The sequence below is a fragment of the Cricetulus griseus genome, assembly GCF_003668045.3.
Source record: "Cricetulus griseus strain 17A/GY chromosome 1 unlocalized genomic scaffold, alternate assembly CriGri-PICRH-1.0 chr1_0, whole genome shotgun sequence".
Lineage (NCBI taxonomy): Eukaryota > Metazoa > Chordata > Mammalia > Rodentia > Cricetidae > Cricetulus > Cricetulus griseus.
The window spans coordinates 226366795-226384593 of NW_023276806.1; the positions used below are offsets into that span (position 1 = coordinate 226366795).

Here is a 17799-nt window from a genome sequence, read left to right on the forward strand (position 1 = left end):
ACTTGGAAGTGTCTAGCTGAAACAGACACAGATGTCTCCTCACTGCAGACTGGCTCTCTTAATTTGGTGGGGGCGGCGGGTGGTGGTATGCAAGCTGACAAGGCAGAGGAGCAATCAGTAATAAATAAGTCTTTTTTAAAAAGTTTAAAACATGCTAAGTGTTGGTGAGGTTGAGCATGTATAAAGAGCACATCCACTGAAACAAGGGTGAAGACATGAAATCCCGTTATGGATAGCATTTCCCAGATTCTAGCAACTTGATTCCTATGTGTGTGTGCCCTGAATAAATTTTCATTTAAGGGCTTAAACTAATATTGTCATGGTGTTAGTGAGTTGAGTGATATCAAGAATGAGAGCTGAGATCATAGAAATACTGTGGTTTAGCCTACATAGATATAATGTTTGATTCGAACTATGTGTAAATTGTCAAACATGAAGCTAAGCATAAAAAACTAATGTATACAATGAAATAGTAAATCATGTATGTGCAACTCTAGACACAGCGGCTACAGTATACACACTGAATAGTTTGCCAGATGGCAAGAGAGAAATGAAAATAATGTAATAAAAACAAGTTGTTAATTTCTAAAATTAACAAAGGACTTGTGCAAAGAAAATGTCTGTAGAACAGAGGAGTCTTAACTATTGAATATGCACTAGAGATTTACTAGAATTTTTATTAGTTCATTGAGAATTTTGTGTCATATGTTTTAATCATAGTCACCTCTCCCACAACTCCTCCCAGATCCATCACCTCTCTTTTTTTAATTTTTTTCTACATTTTTAATTTAAATTAGAAACAAGATTGTTTTATATGTCAATCCCAGTTCTCTCTCCTTCCCCTTCTCCCCTGCCCCCCACTAATACCCTACCTATCCCATTCCCTTTCTGTTCCCCAGGGAGGGAGAGGCCTTCCATGGGGGATCACCAGAGCCTGCCATATCCTTTGGGATAGGGCCTAGGCTCTCCCCCATGTGTCTAGGCTGAGGGAGTATCCCTCTTTGTGAAATGGGCTCCCAAAGTCCATTCCTATGCTAGGGATAAATACTGATCCACTACCAGAGGCCCCATAGATTGCTGAGGCCTCCTCACTGACACCCACATTCATGGGGTCTGGATCAGTTCAATGCTGGTTTGCTGGCTATCAGACCATGAGCTCCCCCTTGGGCAAGGTCAGCTGTTTCTGTGGCATCCCCTCTCTTTTACCAACCCAATTTTGTGAATCTTTTCTTTTTACCATACTCCTCAAGTCCAGTTTATGCTGCCCACTTGCTCTTGGATGTGTGGGTTCCACTGGAGTGTGTTTCATTTACCATGGGCTTCACTCAGAGAAAACTGACTCACTCTCTCCCAGCATCGAACAATTTCTGTAACTTCTTTGTTAGAGAAGGAGGAACTTCATGCTCACATCTTACCTGAGATTTTAATAAACAACTTATTTTGTAATACCCTAAAACTGATCAAGTATTCCTTCTGTAATAGTTCAGAAAATCAACCAAAACAGTGTAGAAAGTATTCATGAATCGTGCAATCAACAGGAAGTCAATAGAATTTCTAATGTTCAGGAAACACATGAGTTAAAAATCTACATAGCTTCACCCCAAGAAGTTTACAGTCTACTTGATGAATAGAACCTGAATCTGGACTAAGAATGAAGGGCATTTTTGTTTGTTTGTGGTTTTTGTTTTTGATTTATCAATGCATAGTTAAAACTATAACGTGTTACAAAAATATAAGCCATTTTGTATGAAAATTTAAGAAGACAGTGTGTATAAATAATTTCCTACTCATCTGGAATATGTTTTATTGGACTGTTGGAGAGAAGAGATCATTCTCATCTATTTTTTTCCTTTAGTTTCTCTAATGCTCTTTTCAAAGCCCCGATCACATCATTGTTCCTCAAGCTGTAGATGAGGGGGTTGAGCATTGGGGTCACAACAGCATAGAAGAGAGCAACCATCTTCTCCTGTCCAGCTGAGGATCTGCCCACAGGCCTCATGTATGTAAAGATGGCTGTTCCAAAGCACATAGAAACCACCGTGAGGTGAGAGGCACAAGTCCCAAAGGCTTTGCGTCGTCCGTGGGAAGAACGAATGCGTAGAATGGCAGCCACTATGTGAGCATAGGAAAAGAGCACCAGGATGCAGGGAAGCATGATCACCAGAAATCCCGAGATGGCCACCATGGCCTTGTTGAGGGAGATGTCCACACAAGCCAGCCTCAGCACAGCCAGCATCTCACAGGCAAAGTGATTGATGACCTTACCACAGAAGGGTAACCGGAAGATCATGAGAGTCTGCATTAGCGAATTTGTGAGCCCAGCAGCCAGACAGGCTGAAGCCAGTCCCAGACACAGCCCTCCGTGCATAATGACCATGTAGTGTAGAGGGTGACATACTGCTACGTAGCGGTCGTAGGCCATGGCACCTAGCAGAAAGAACTCTGTGCTACCCATTGCTAGGGAGACATACAGCTGCAGCACACATCTGTGAAATGAGATGGACTTCCAGGCTGACAGGAAGTGAATGAGCATCTGGGGGACTGTGCTGTTGGTGTAAAAGATGTCTACCAATGACAGGATGCTGAGGAAGAAGTACATGGGTGTATGGAGCCTACTGTCCAGCGCGATGAGGAGGATGATGAGCAGGTTTCCCAGGATGGTCAGCAAGTACATGGCCAGAAACACCACAAACAATGAGACCTGAGTCCCCCAGTCACTTGACAACCCCAGTAGCAAGAACTCACTCACCCATGTCTTGTTTTCCTTGCCCATCATCTCCCTGAGAACGAAGCCAAAGTAATATAATAATAAATATCAGATCATAAACAAAACTCTTCTCAGAACCTCCCTTAAGTGGAGGATTTATTAAAATGCTTGGATGTCTCAATTAAAAAGTGTAACCATAAACCTTCACTCTCTCCTTTACATCCGATTTTTAACCAGAGTTTATGACTTTGTTGAATGTCAATTTCTCAGAACCCACAGTTACGAACATTCTTCTGTTAATTTACCTTTTTATTGCTAAGTTCTCTAATTCTAAAAAAATATGGTGTTCAATTTTTATCTTCGTTTACTCAAGAATTTTGAGTTTCAATTTAGAAAATAGAAGGTATGAATAGATTTTTTTTTTGAGTTGCAAGGACATGCTGAAAACACTATTTCAGAGTTAGTAAAATTTTAAAAGTAAAACCTTTGTGACCCTGTCCCATCTTTAAAATCTTTGCGTGATTGTCTCTATCACTTAGAAGACACACAATTGCCAGCGTTATGTTCTTCCTCCAGAAGAGTAGCAAAGGAGAGGTTAACAGTAGAGAATATCTGCGAAGACACAAGTCCAATTCACAAATGCGTTAGCTAGCTTCTTTCATAAGTGTAATATCTAACACCTATCACAAATATTATCTATAACCATAGGACCTCAGAAATCATTACCTAAAACCATGGGACCATGGAAATAATTATGTATAACCATGAGACCATGGAAATGGCAAAACATTCTCACTGACTGTTTATGTTTCCTGTCTGCTAAGAGTTAGGATTGAGAGGGTAACTAGGAGAGGTGGACAAAAACTCACTTGAGTTAGCTTATTGATATAACCGTTGATTATATCTGCTTCTTACCCTGACTTCTTCTTTCTCTCCCACATCTCCCCTTCTCTATCTCTCACTCATAACTATCATACAGTAATGTTTACTCAAACTTAGTTTGCTCACAGAAGAAGGGTGTATATGCAAATGCCCTTAGACACTTTGCTCCCCAAGTTAAATTTCCCAAACTTATTTATCTGCAATTCACCACACTCAGTCATGAACACACTTGGAACACAGGATGATTCTTGTATTCAGTGGCATTACCTTATTATAGGTGACAGGCAGAAAACACACACAATTTTATTTCCCAGGCTAGAATCAATGCCCTTCTTCGTGTCTAATCAAGGATTGCAGGCATTCTCCAGGACACCCAGCTCCTTTGCTCTCATTTTCTTCTAAAACACTCAAGTGCCTCAAATTCCTGTCTTCTCTCAAGCTTTCCCATTCTCTCTGGACTGTAACCGAGGCAGTCTGTCAGAGAATACCAATCAAACTGGTACATAACAACCCAAACCTTCTAATCTTGATGATGTTCTAGTATTTCTGAGCCTTAAGGGTTCTGTGTTCAGAAACAACCTCGGGAGCTCTTAGTAACCATCTGTTCATTTTTATTAAAGTCCTGTGTGGGTTCCAAAAGTCTCATGGACTGGGAAAAGCCTCTTCAATCTCTTGTTTCTCTGCCTTTTCGGAAGGAAACGTGAAACAGACACAGATGTCCTAACCATGTGTTCCCTTAAAGCATCCCCATTACCACTTCCCTTACACCTATGCTTGTGGGACTCTGCTCTGCTGTGACACCCATGAAAGACGGGGTCTCTTGTTCAGATGAAGCGGCACCTAGACAGCATCACTGTAGAATACTGGGGTGTCTCAAGACTGTGCTGGGGACCATAGACGGAAGTCCTCAGGCATTGTTACAGTCAGCCCCACTATCCCCTTCTCCCCTTCTTGGCAAAGAACTTGTTAGAAGAGATGTAACCCTGTCCTTCCCTCCTCAAAAGCTTTCCTCCTCTTTCCCCAGTAAACAGGGCAGATGGAACCTGTGCTTCCTTTCTGCCGATCCAGAAGCATCCTATGTCAGCCGTCTGCTTTCGGTGTAGATGATCAAAGTCTTACGCCTGGTGGTCTCAGACCCATCTGAAAGGACTTGTTCTTCTAGAGTAGTCTATCAGAACTTGACCTGTAGCTCTTTACCAATCAATTTTAGTCCAACCATCAGGGCATCAGCAAGCGGAGAAAGGCTGTGTGACGTGTGATGTGGAGGCCCTGGCTCTGTGCCGCTGGTCCCATCTTCACTCAGCCATCTCCAAGACAGGAGTCCCACGTTGCCCAGGTGCAGGTGACAGCTGTTTTGGAAGAAGGAACTTTTCTCCTCAGAGATACAATCTCTACAGGCCAATTATGCCATGCTTGTTACTTTCCATTACTTTTGTTCTTCATTTCTCTCTGTCTTTAAAAAAAAAAAAGACCAACTTTGCCCTTTTACTGGGGAATGTCTTTGTAGTCACTCATCTCTGAATTTTTGTCTACACTTGAAACATTAAAAGGACAACTTCGCGTTCACTAAGCAGGACCGTGACAGGAGACTGGTAAAGTCCCATGTTCCCCAGGAGACACTCCTTTGACTTTGTTAAAGGTTCACTTTGAGGAAGTTGTTGCTTGCCCATCTTTTAGGTTATGAGTCCACATACTCCTGACTGAAATTTTTAACCCATTATGTCCTCTCATTTCTGAACTATCCCCAGGACCTACAGGCACTGTATCTTGTACCGTGACAACTTAGTTGTGTATGACACACTTACCAATATTTTCTTCATAACCGATGCAAACATTCTGAGAGACCTTTAACCTTGGAGGCCCTACTGAAAGAAAGACTCATTTTGAAATATGCAATATGTTGTTTAAATCTACAGGTCTACCTTTTAATTCTACAAATACTCCTGAACTGTACTACTCACTATAAACATCAGTGCTGGAATGAATACACACACACACACACACACACACACACACACACACACACACACACACTGTGGGGGAGAGGAGGAGATCCTTTGTCCCATTTACCTCTCCATTTCAATCATGTAGTGTTACAATTACTGCACTGGGGGCTGAAGAGATGGATTAGTGGTTAAGAGCACTGACTTCTCTTCCAGAGGAAGTTTAATTCCAGCATACATACACTGTGTAAAGGTGTGTTGCAATTGGTGTAATAAAAAGCTGGACAGCCAGTAGCTAGCCAGGAGGTATAGGTGGGATTTCTGGGGAGAAAAAGGAATATGAGGAGAGTCTAGGCACACAGGAGATGCCAATGAGACATGGAGGGAGTCGGGCATACATAATGAAAGAAAGGTAAAAGCCACATGGTAAAACAGAAAACTAATAAAAGCGGGTTAGTTTACATTATCAGAGCTAGTGGGAAAAGCCTAAGCTAAGGCCAAGCTTCCCTAATTAATAATACGTTCTGTGTCATTATTTGTTAGCTGGCTGCCTAAAGAGAAATCTGTCTACAGGCCATGCTGTCACTGGGGACATGGTGAGGACAGGATCTATGTTGGGGTCCCTTTTCCGTGTTGCCACCAGGTCCCATGTGGATGCCCTGGATCTGGGCTACAACCTGTATCATGGTGTCCAACGGCTGTGCCACTGCAGGGATCAGGCTGATTTGGGTAGCCAGGGCTACCAACTATGGCCATGGTATAGCCTGCACCAGGGCTGTGGAGGAGGGCCATGTCTGGGTCCATGGCCCTGCTTCATCCAGGGTCTGTGTTGATGTCTGTGACTCTTGAGACCATCAAAGACTGTGTTGATGCAGCGGCCAGGTTGGTGTCTGAGGCCACAATACTGTGGGGGCCATGCTGGTTCTGGTGGCCTGCACTGCTATCTGGTATCTTGGTGACTTTCCTGCAGCCTAGCACCATGTCTGGGTCCATGGTCCTACCTACCACAGCCAGTATCTATATTGATGTCCATGGCTCATGTTACCACCAAAGGCCAACACTAGCTGCAGCACACAGGAGAGCAGGCCCTGTACCCTACCTGGGCAGCACACTAGAGCTGACCCTGTTGTCAGGGTCACAAGTGAGCCAACCCTGAGGGCCTGAGAGCAGGAGAGCAGGTCACCTCTCTCTTATGTCCCCTATAGTAACTGGGAGAGACTTTGGCCCTGTACCTAGCCTGGCCAAAACAGTAAGCTGGCTTGGGCAATATGAGTGAGCGGGGACTTAGATTTGAGGGCCTGAGAGTAGGAGAGCCAGCCCAGGTCTTTGCTGTAGGCTGTATAGGTGAGCTAGCCTAGGCGGTGTGGAAGCGCTCTCCCAATGGAAAACGTTAGGGAGTTGAGCAACCCAGCTACCACCCAGGTCTAGAACTACTATATGAGTTGACTCACGCCAGTATCCACTGTTGGAGCATGGGAAGCTGATTAACCTACCGATCCACAGCTGTGGCATCTGTATGGCACCGGATAACGATGGGATGTCCATGAGGAGCCCCAGTGAGATCCCATTATCTGTGGTATAGAAACCAGAGGCCTCGAGCCAGAGTAATGACTCCTGGCAATGAACACCTGAAAGTAAACATGAATGAACTAAAGGGTAAACTGTGTGATTCACTGGGCCATACCACAGCTTCCACCACAAGATTCTTCTGCTTTTATTTTTATTTTTGTTTCTTTGCTTTGTTGGGATTTTGGGTTTTCTTTACAATTGGGTTTTGACTGGGGGGGCGCGGCGGCATGGAGTTGCAAGGGCAGAGGAGTCGAGCAGATCAATGGGATCAGAATGCATGAGGTGAAGTCCACAAAGAACCAATTAAAGTTAAAAAATAAGGAAAATTAAGATGTACCAGGAAAAAGGATGGCATAAAATTGATTTTTAAAAACCTAAAATAAAACTTTCATAATGACAAAAAATAAACAAAAGCAAAATGAAAAAGAAACTTAAAAAAAATTGCTCCATTGCCTGTTAAGTGGCTGTCTAGCTTTGACTAATTGTGTCATTTTTTCCCCCCAAAACCTGTTTTCCTGATGAAATCCCCATTGACTCTGTGTGAGGATTTCTTCCACTGCAGGTAGTCTGTGGTGTTGGCATTGTCAACCTTTCACATGTTAGTTATTCTGACGATTGACGGTACTGTTACAATTGACACACAATAAATATATGATTGATAGGTCGTATATTTGCTCCACACAAATGGCCCATGTATTTTCTAGTACTTATTTGCCATTCGGGGATTTCATTTTCTGGGAAATATGCTTAATATTTTGCCTATTTATATATTGGTTTATCTCTCTGTCCATTTTTAAACTGAATTTAGTTCTTCACATAGCTCAACCGCCGTTGTCACTTTACACAGAGAAACATCTCCTCCACGATGACTTTCTTGGCATGTCTCACACACCTTTGATCAAATAGTGCACTTGCCTTTTGTGCAGTTGTGCATGGCAGTTTTCTGTGCAGCAATTGCTTTCCACACCCTCGCTTAGAAGTCTTTATTTACCGCCGATCAGGAAGTCGGCTTTGGTGTGAACCTCTTGGCTTTGGCTGTTTCACTTCTCACAATTAGATAAGTAATCTACATCTAGCTTAGTGGAAGTTTGGTTTCTATGTGGCCAAGATACATTTTTTTTTCCTGGTGTGGATAACTAGTGGACCAAGTGTGCTTTATTGAAATTGGATGTTCAGGGTTTGTCCCTCAACTTTTTTTCTGACATATTTGTTTTCTGTTTATTTGGTTTTTTTTTTTTTTTTTTTTTTTTTTTTTTTTTTTTTTTTTCTGTGGGAAAACAATGTTGTCTTAAGAACTGTAGAACTGTAGCTTAAGCCGGGCGTTGGTGGCTCACGCCTTTAATCCCAGCACTCGGGAGGCAGAGGCAGGCAGATCTCTGTGAGTTCAAGACCAGCCTGGTCTACAGCGCTAGTTCCAGGATAGAAACCCTGTCTCGAAAAACCAACCAAACAAACAAACAAAAAAAGAACTGTAGCTTAAAAAAGCACTTTCTCTTTAATTTTAAAAGGAGATAAAAAAAATTAAGGTAAAATTTACTGAAAATAGAAATTGAACTTTATTGAACTAAAAAAAATAAATTTAGGGATGTTATGGTTTAGATGAAAAATGTCCCTTAAAATTCATGGAGGAGGACTTGCTTGACAGCACTAAGTAGAAATGAGTGGGTCAAAGTGCCCGAACCTGTTAGCAGATAGTCTAATTGGAGGAAATAGATCATCAGAGCCTCCTCTCTGCTCTGCTCTCCTCTCTTCACCCTTCCCCTCCTACCCCTCTCCTCCCCTCCCCTCCCCTCCCCTCTCCTCTCCTCTTCTCTTTTACCTCTCTCCATCCCTCCCTCTATTTCCCGGATGCCTCATGTTAAGGAGGATGCTGCACTTGCTCACACATTCTCCTCTGTATTTAATATCTGTCAATATTTAGTTTTGTATGTTCATGCACTGTAGTTTCTTGCTAGACATTTTGCATATCTGCAATGTTAAAGATTGCTTTAAATAATACCCTTTGGATATATAAAATATATCTGGTCTTTGTATATCTATTTATTTATTTTGGTGCTTACATATTTAATTAGTGTACATAAATGACTTTCTGATGCCTGATTTAACTTCTTCCTTATGTATTTAGTAGAATTTCTTAAAGAATTTACCTGGCCTGTGAGTGAAAAACTCTTACATATTGCTTTAGTTGGGTTTCTGTTGCTGTGATAAATACCATGACCAAAAGTGACTTGTGACTGGTATTTCAGCTTACAGCTAATAGTCTATAATCCAGAAACTCGGGGTGCAGTCTATGAGCCAATGTGAGGGAGGCATTTTCTCAGCTGAGGTTCCCACTTCCCAAATGTATCTAGGTTTGTGTCAAGATGACGAAAACCAACCAGCATACATACGCATACACTCATGTATGCATGCGTGCGCGCGCACACACACATACACACACACAAACACACACACACACACACACACACACACACACACACACACACACACACAGTGAAATTCCATAACATATAAGATTCTAACTTTGCTCCTCTTACATTTTGATAAATTAATTTTTTTCTGTGGATGTATTCTGCTTCCTGGGCCAGTGAGATAACACTGCAAGTGAATGTACCTGCTACAAGCTTGATGATGAAAATTGGATCCCCGGGACCCACATAACGGCAGGATGAAGACAAATTGCTCTTTGACCTTCACAAGTATTCTATGGCATGTATATATGTGTCTTAGTAGTTTAAACAAGGTAAGTAGGTGTGTTCTCCTATACAGAATGATTGCTATGTCCAAAGGCCACTTTATTCCCCTGTTCCCATGTTTACTTCAAGTTGCAAATTATAATATTGTATCTAGTGCTTTGGAGGTCAGTGTAAAACTTTCTATGTCTAGGGCTCTGAGGGAGGGTGGAGGGCCTGCTGTGGCAGTTTGAATGTTATTGGCCCCCAGAGTTTCATAAGGAGTGGCACTATCAGGAGGTGTGGCTTTGTTGGAGTGCGTGTGTCACTGTGGGGGAGGCTTTGAGGTTTCCTGTGCTCTGGATACCACCCACTGTCTCAGTTGACTTCCTGTCGCCTGCACTTTCAGCTCAGCACCACCACCATGCTCCTCATTATGATGATAATGGACTGAACCTCTGAAACTATGAGTCAGCCGCCCCAATTAAGTGTTTTCTTTATAAGGGTTGCAGTGGTCATGGTGTTTTTTCACAGCAATAGATACCCTCACTAAGACAGAAATCGGTACCAGGAATGGAGAATTGCTGTGCTAGGCCTGACCATGTGTTTGTTTAGAGTAATATGGACTTTGGTGCTCTGGGTTAGAAAAGCAGTGGAATGCTTTAAGCACTGGCTATGGGCCATGCTAGTAAGTAGCATGGAAGACAGAGGTGCTAAGAGTTATTTGAACTGTGGGGGAGCACACTTAACTTGTTTCAGAGGAGAAGAATTTTACTAATTTGTCTAGAGATGGTTTTTCTGATATTTTGGTGGAGAAAGTGGCTGAATTTGGCCCTTGTCTGAAGAGACTGCCTACGGCTAAAGTGAAAAGTTTTTGATTAATTCCACCTGCAGAAGAAATCTCAAAACAGATTGAAGGAACCAGCTTCCCTTTTGGCAGCCATAACGGTCGAACATGTGCTTCTATGACCTTGTTCTAGACACTAGAAAGTCAGATGCCTGTCTTGTGACAAGGAACCAATCAGAAGTTAGCTGGTGGCACTATGCTTTACGACCCTGGGTGTGCTTTACGGACAAGCGCACAGCAATGACGAGCAGAGCATAGCAACCACCCTGGGAGGGCCTATGGGCCATAACAACCAGTTGACCAATCAACACAGGGCAAGCCCTCCAAGCCTGGAGGCACACCAATCGTGAGCCTGTGCGTACCTCTAGACACTCCCCTTACGCTGCCCTATAAGATCTTTTGGGAGCCCCTAGGAGCTGTCTTTTCTGGCCATCCGCCATGGCGGGTGGGTGAAAGACCCGAGCTAACATGGGGTTAGCTCGTTAAATTACAATAAAGCCTCGTGCAGTTTGCAGCAAGCTCTCGAATCCGCCTGGTGATTGGGGTGACCACGAACGTGGCCTGGGATCCCGAATACTTGAGTTTTCGGGGGTCTAACAAGATTACTATAACTCTGTCATGTGGTTACTAGCATTCATTCTCATGAAGATTTATAATGAAAAGGAGAAAACCTAGCTGGGCAAATTACAAAATGTAAGCTTTGAGGAGAAAAGCAGAACCAGAAGGTAGAATGGAGCTAAGCCCTGTATTCAGGGAGATAAATGGATTAAGAAATGGAATATAGGGTGTGTTAGCCTCAGGGAAAGGTCTCACCTAATTAAATTTCCAACTCACGAAAAGGAATTAAGAAAAACCTTAGCACTGAACATGTTGGGCACACCCTTAATCCAAGCTCTTGGAAGGAACAGGCTGTAGGATCTCTGAGTTTGAGGTTAGCCTGGTCTACCCAGCATATTTCGGGATATCCAAGCCTAAGCAGTAAAAGACAGAAACTTGGTGAAGATGGAATTCATTGAGGGGGCTGTGTTCCAGACCTAGCAAGCATCAAAACTTGGTTGGGAGCTTTGGCTATGTGGTTCTTGGTTTAGAGTTAAGGATAGAAGAAAGGAGTTTTGGAATAAAGCTGCTGAGGCCAGACATGTGTCAGAAGTGTCCTTGAATGGAGGCCTACATTGCATGAAGCTGTGAATTTGCACCTTGGATTGCTTTGGAGAATGCAAGATGTTAGAGATGTTCAGAAATCTACAGAATATGGCATTTAACATGTTTTAATAACATAGGTTCTTTTTGTATGACAGTGAGACATTTCTGCTCCTGGAAGCACCAATCTACTTTGGAGAAGATGATGAGCATTGAATAAATTACATATGGAATTTATTTTCTTTGTAGCAAAAGAAAGTTAAAAAAACAAAAACAAAAACAAAAATAACAACACTGGTCAAGAAAGTGCCCTTGCCTCAACTGCTGATACAATGCTGCCCAAATTGGATAAGTAGGACACAAAAGAAAGTGACTGCTGAACTTTGTTAAGACAAGGTGAGACAGCCATTTAGAATATCCTGCTTCACCACTCCTCCACTGCTGGTGGGAGTGCCAACTTGTACAGCCACTTTGGAAATCAGTATGGCAACTCCTCAAGAAAATGGGAATCAGTTTACCACAAGATCCAGCAATTCCACTCTTAGACATATACCCAAAAGAAGCACATTCATACAACAAAGACATCTGTTCAACGATGTTCATAGCAGCATTATTTGTAATAGCCAGAAACTGGAAGTAGCCTAGATGCCCCTCAACCAAAGAATGGATAGAGAAAATGTGGTACATTTACACAATGGAGTACTACTCAGCAGAAAAAAAAAATGGAATCTTGAAATTCGCAGGCAAATGGATGGAACTAGAAGAAACCATTCTGAGTGAGGTAACCCAATCAAAAAAAAGACAAACATGGTATGTACTCACTCATATGTGGATTTTAGACATAAAGGATTACCTGCCTACAATCCACACTGCCAGAGAAGCTAGTAAACAAGGAGGACCCTAAGAGAGACATACATGGTCGCCTGGAGAAGGAGAAAGGGTCAAGATCTCCTGAACAAATTGGGAGCTCGGGAAGAGGGGGCAGGGAGCTAGAAGAATGATAATGAAAGAAGAGAAGGGATGCAGAGGACATGAGGGAGCAGAAAGTTTGAGTCAGGGAAAGAATAGAAGATAACAAGAATGGAGATACCATAATAGAGGGAGACATTTTATGTTTACAGAGAAATCAGGCACTAGGGAAATGTCTGGAGATCTACAAAGATGACACCAGCTAGCAATCTAAGTAACAGAGGAGAGGCTACCTTAAATGCCCTCACCTGATTATGAGATTGATGACTGACTTATATGCCACCTGATAGCCCTCATCCAGCAGCTGGTGGAAGTAGAAACCGACACCCACAACTAATCACCGAACTGAACTGGAACCCAGATGCAGAGCAAGATGAGTGAAGAGCACAGGGGTCCAGACCAGGCTGGTGAAACCCACAGAAACAGGTGACCTAAACATTGGGGAACTCTTGCTCCCCAGACTGATAGCTGGGATACCAGCATGGGACGAATCCAGACCCCAGGAACAAGGGTTTCAGTGAGGAAACTTCAGAAATCTACAGGACCTCGTGTAGTAGTTTAGTACTTATCCCTAGCATAGGTATGGACTTTGGGAGCCCATTCCACGTAGAGGAATACTCCCTGAGCCAAGACACACAGGGGTGAGCCTAGGCCATATCCTGAAGGATATGATGGACTCTGATGACACCCTATGGGAGGCCTCACCATCCAGGGAGAGCAGAAAGGACATGTTATAGGTAGGGTTTTAGTTGGGGGGATGGTAGGGGAGGAGGGGCGAGAAGGGAACTGGGATTGTCATGTAAAACAATCTTGTTTCTAATTCAAATAATTAAAAAAAAGAATATCCTGCTTTATACAACATTGCAGAGGAACCTTGGGTGACTGTCCTGGCAGTCAGCTGTTTCTGTCATTTCTCACATTTTTTTTTTTTTTGGAAGTTGCTTGCTTGCACTTCCTGTTTACTCAGGTAATATTATTTCCTTCTTGGGTCTCTGATGGAGTTGAAGAGTAGATAGTTATAGTTTTTTTGTTAACAAATTCAGAAAAGAAACTCACAAAAGAAATGAAGAGTGCAAGGTTGAGAGACATAAAAACATAGTTTTGGATTGGTAATGCAAATTAGGATAGAAGGTGAATTAGGTACAAAACTATGGACTCAGCAAGATAGGATATGGAGTATTGTCTCTGAATTTGTCAAATTCTGATAGACTGAACACTGTTAATAACTCTTGACTGTAGATATTTGTATGCAGTTATTGTACTTATTGTATATAGCTTTTCTATGTTAGTTAAAACTTTCACTTTTTATTTAGACAAAAAGGGGGACTGTGATATTTGTTTGTGTTCTGACAAAGCTTGCCTGGAGATCAGAATGCGAAGCTAGCCACTAGTTAACCATAAAGGTCTGGAGGTCTGTACACATAGGAGACGTGAAGTGCCATCATGTGGCGGAGAGAGGAAGTGACAAGGAAGGGCATAGACAGGATCTTAGCCCCTTCCGTCAGAGGATTCGAGAGGTGACTGTGGCTGCTCCTTTGTGTCTCTGATCTTTCAGCATTTATCGCAATATCCGACTCTGGGTTTTTACTGATAACACCAATTAGGATCGAGGTACAGGCCCCCATAATCTCACAGGGAGTGGCACTATTATGAGGTATGTTTTTGTTGGAGTGGGTGTGGCCCTGTTGGAGGGAATGTGTCACTGCGGGGGAGCACTCTGAGGTTTCCTGTGTGCAGGGTACCACCCAGTGTCTCAGTTGACTTCCTGTTACCTGCAAGATGCAGCACTCTCAGCTCCAGCACCAAATCTGCTTGAATGCCACCATGCTCCCTTTTAGTCCATGATGCACCATTTTAGTCCATGATGATAATGGACTAAAACCCTGAAACTGTAAGGCAGTCACCCCAATTAAATGTTTTCATCATAAGAGTTGCTGTGGTCATGTCTCTTCACAACAAAGAAAACCCTAACATCTCTGAGCACCCTGTGTTCCTTTTTTGTAGGTCAGACAGGCTCTTGGAGTGACTATGGCCACAAACTTCTTGTGATCCCATACATCTCCTCCATGCTGTGGCCACAGTAGAAGTGACAATGGGAGTTGCTGAGGCTCTCTTGGCTTCAGACTCTCACTATGCTACTGCTGCGCTCTTCACCATTTATGCTGCTTGAAGTTTGCTCTTTGACCAGGGTGCTCACCTACATTAGTGATCTTAACAGATGTTCTTAACATTCAGGATTTCTCCTGATTCTCCTATGAAACTGGCCCTGAGCGTTCCTGAGAAAGTCTCCACTGAAAGTTCTGTGCTCAGGCTGTTTGCCATCTAATTATTCTCACCTGCAATCCTGCCCAGTGACTCCCATGAGCACCTGTTTGACTCACTGTCTTTGTCCCTGAGTTGTGATCACTTTAACTGTCTGTTGTTGTAGCCTTGACTGCCAAGTTAGTCTTGTGGACCGAGGTAACTTATCAATCGTTCAATGTCACCAACACATGAAAAACACTTCACTGGTATTTATCATAGTAGCACCAGCAACAGCTAGATCTGTTAGTGTAACAAATTTAGGATTTGATCAACTTTGAGGTAAACTATAATGCCCAACAGTCTGAGGAATATATAGCCTTCAATTATTTTTTTTTTGAGACAGGGTTTCTCTGTATTGTTTTAGAGGCTGTCCTGGCACTTGCTCTGTAAATCAGGCTGGCCTCAAACTCACAGAGATCTGCCTCCCTTTGACTCCCGTGTGCTGGGATTAAAGGTGTGTGCCACCAACACCGGGCTACTTTTAGTTTTTATGTATTTTGATTTTCAGATTTTGTGTGTATGAGTGTTTTGTTGGAATGAATATATGTGTACAACTATGGAGGCAAGAAGAGAGCATCAGATCCTCTGGACCTGGAGATAGACAGCTATGAGCTGCTATGTGGTTGTTGGGAATTGAACCCAGGTTCTCTGCAAGACAAGTAAATGGTTTTTAACGGCTAGTCATCTCTCCAGCCCCCAAACCCTCACATTTTAAAGCCAGAGCTTGCTCACAAACATAAGGATCTCAAACTTCAATGTGGAATTTGTTTGATTACCCAAGGAACTACTATTTAATTACCTAGGCTGCACCATGATTTTCTTTTCAAAAGTACAAATTAATAATCAGTTTTTCAGGATAAGATTTTAAAGTGCTAATAATACCAAGAGTATACAGAAAAACCCAAATAAAATAATGTTTTATTTTTGCATCAATTGCATATTCTTCTCCATTTACTCGGGATTCATTAAGAAATATCAGAAGCAAACAAGGCAGATTACATATGTAGCATATTGTACATCTAAGCTCAGTCATACAGTACACAGTGCAGGATCTTGTAAAAGGTGTCTTGGTGCTAAGTTTGTGCCTCTAGATTGCCCTTCTCAGAGTATTATACCACTTGCTGATAGCACAGGAAGATAGCCAAATTAAAAAAAAACCAAAAGCACAAATTCATTTTAATGAATATTGATTTTGAAATGTCACAAAGTCAAAACCTGTGGGTTAGCTATCTACCCGAACGATAAGAGTAAGGTTGAGTCGTGTGGGGCAAGTGATGACAATGATGAATTCCGTTGAACACTGCTACGACATCAAAATAAACCCACACCCCATACCCACCATACCCACTCAGCCTGCAGCATTATATTGCCAACACATGTTCTTTCGGGCCTTCCTTGTTGCCATGGCAACACCTGTACTATCTGAGCTGTTAGGAGAACATTGAAGGAAAGGCTGCTTCTCCGTCAGTGCTCGGGAATCATCACTGTGTCAATTTTGATGTGAATCCAGAGAATTTCCCTAGCAGTTTCTGCCAAGCCTCCTTTACCTCCTTGTTCCTCAGACTATAAATCATAGGGTTCAGCATGGGCATCAAGACAGCATAAAAAAGGGAAATCAACTTCTCCTGAAGGACAGACGGGTTGGAATGGGGCTGGATGTAGGTGAAAATGGTGGTCCCATAGCACAGTGTTACCACAGTGAGGTGGGAAGCACAGGTCTGAAAGGCTTTCTTCCTTCCTTCCGTGGACTGGATTTTTAGAATGGTGGAGATGATCTGGATGTAGGACAAGAGAACCAGGAAGAAAGGTGTCATAAGCAAGACAATGCTAGAAACCATGATCACAATCTCATTGGAGGAAGTGTCCACACATGCCAGTCTGACCACAGCTAGAATTTCACAGGAAATGTGATCAATATACTTATTTGTGCACATAGGCAGCTGAAAGGTGATGGCAGTATGCACAAGAGAGTTGATGGAGCCACTGACCCAGGATGTGATGACCAGCCTCAGGCAGAGCCCTGCATGCATAATGACTGAGTACCTCAGAGGGTCACACACTGCCACATAGCGGTCATAGGCCATCACTGCCAGAAGAAGGAACTCAATCCCACCCAAGCCCAGAGAGAAAAATAACTGTGCTGCACAGCTCAGAAACGGAATTGCTTTGTGTGCTGCAAGAAAATGAGCCAGCAGCTGGGGGACTATGCTTGTGGCATAAGACACATCCACAAGGGACAGGTTGGTGAGAAAGAAATACATGGGAGTGTGGAGTCGGCTGTCGAGTCTGATCAGAAGAATGATGAGGACGTTCCCAAGCACTGTCACCAGGTACATGAACAAGAACAAGACGAAGAGGGAGACTTGAGTGTCCCAGTCTCTGGACAGGCCAAGGAGGATGAATTCATGCACCCATGTCTGGTTGTTCTGTTCCATTAAAAAACGTGATGATTATTAATCTGCACAGAAAGTAAGAAAAAAAAAAGTACATGCAATCGAGTAACCATAGACTTCCAGGTAAAATTTCATAACACATGTGACCTGCCATCTATTTTATCCATCCTCGAGCTATTCATGAGACTGCAGTTGCCTCCTCCTCAGTCTGGACTTCACAAAGTACAGTTGTATGATATATATATATATATATATATATATATATATATATATATTCTATTTCCTCTGTTTTCAGGCAAGAAGAACAAAATAATTGGCTGTGATAAGTAAAACAATAAATGATGTGGAGTCCTAGTGTTTTAAAACGTCCTAA

General features: G+C 42.7%; 2 protein-coding genes across 2 annotated transcripts; both read right to left on the bottom strand.

Moving 5' to 3' along the window:
• Positions 1 to 1834: 1834 nt before the first annotated feature.
• On the bottom strand, positions 1835 to 2773 carry LOC100761367 (olfactory receptor-like protein OLF3). The gene has a single exon (XM_027389696.1). The coding sequence runs from the start codon at positions 2771 to 2773 to the stop codon at positions 1835 to 1837; it is 939 nt and encodes a 312-aa protein (XP_027245497.1).
• Positions 2774 to 16514: 13741 nt separating this feature from the next.
• Positions 16515 to 17468, bottom strand: LOC100761075 (olfactory receptor-like protein OLF3). The gene has a single exon (XM_027389695.2). It carries the CDS (start codon positions 17466 to 17468, stop codon positions 16515 to 16517), a length of 954 nt encoding a protein of 317 aa, XP_027245496.1.
• Positions 17469 to 17799: the final 331 nt, after the last annotated feature.

Bases quoted from the DNA above. Each gene is read 5' to 3' on its own strand.
- LOC100761367 (XM_027389696.1), bottom strand. From the start codon at position 2,773: ATGGGCAAGGAAAACAAGACATGGGTGAGTGAGTTCTTGCTACTGGGG.
- LOC100761075 (XM_027389695.2), bottom strand. From the start codon at position 17,468: ATGGAACAGAACAACCAGACATGGGTGCATGAATTCATCCTCCTTGGC.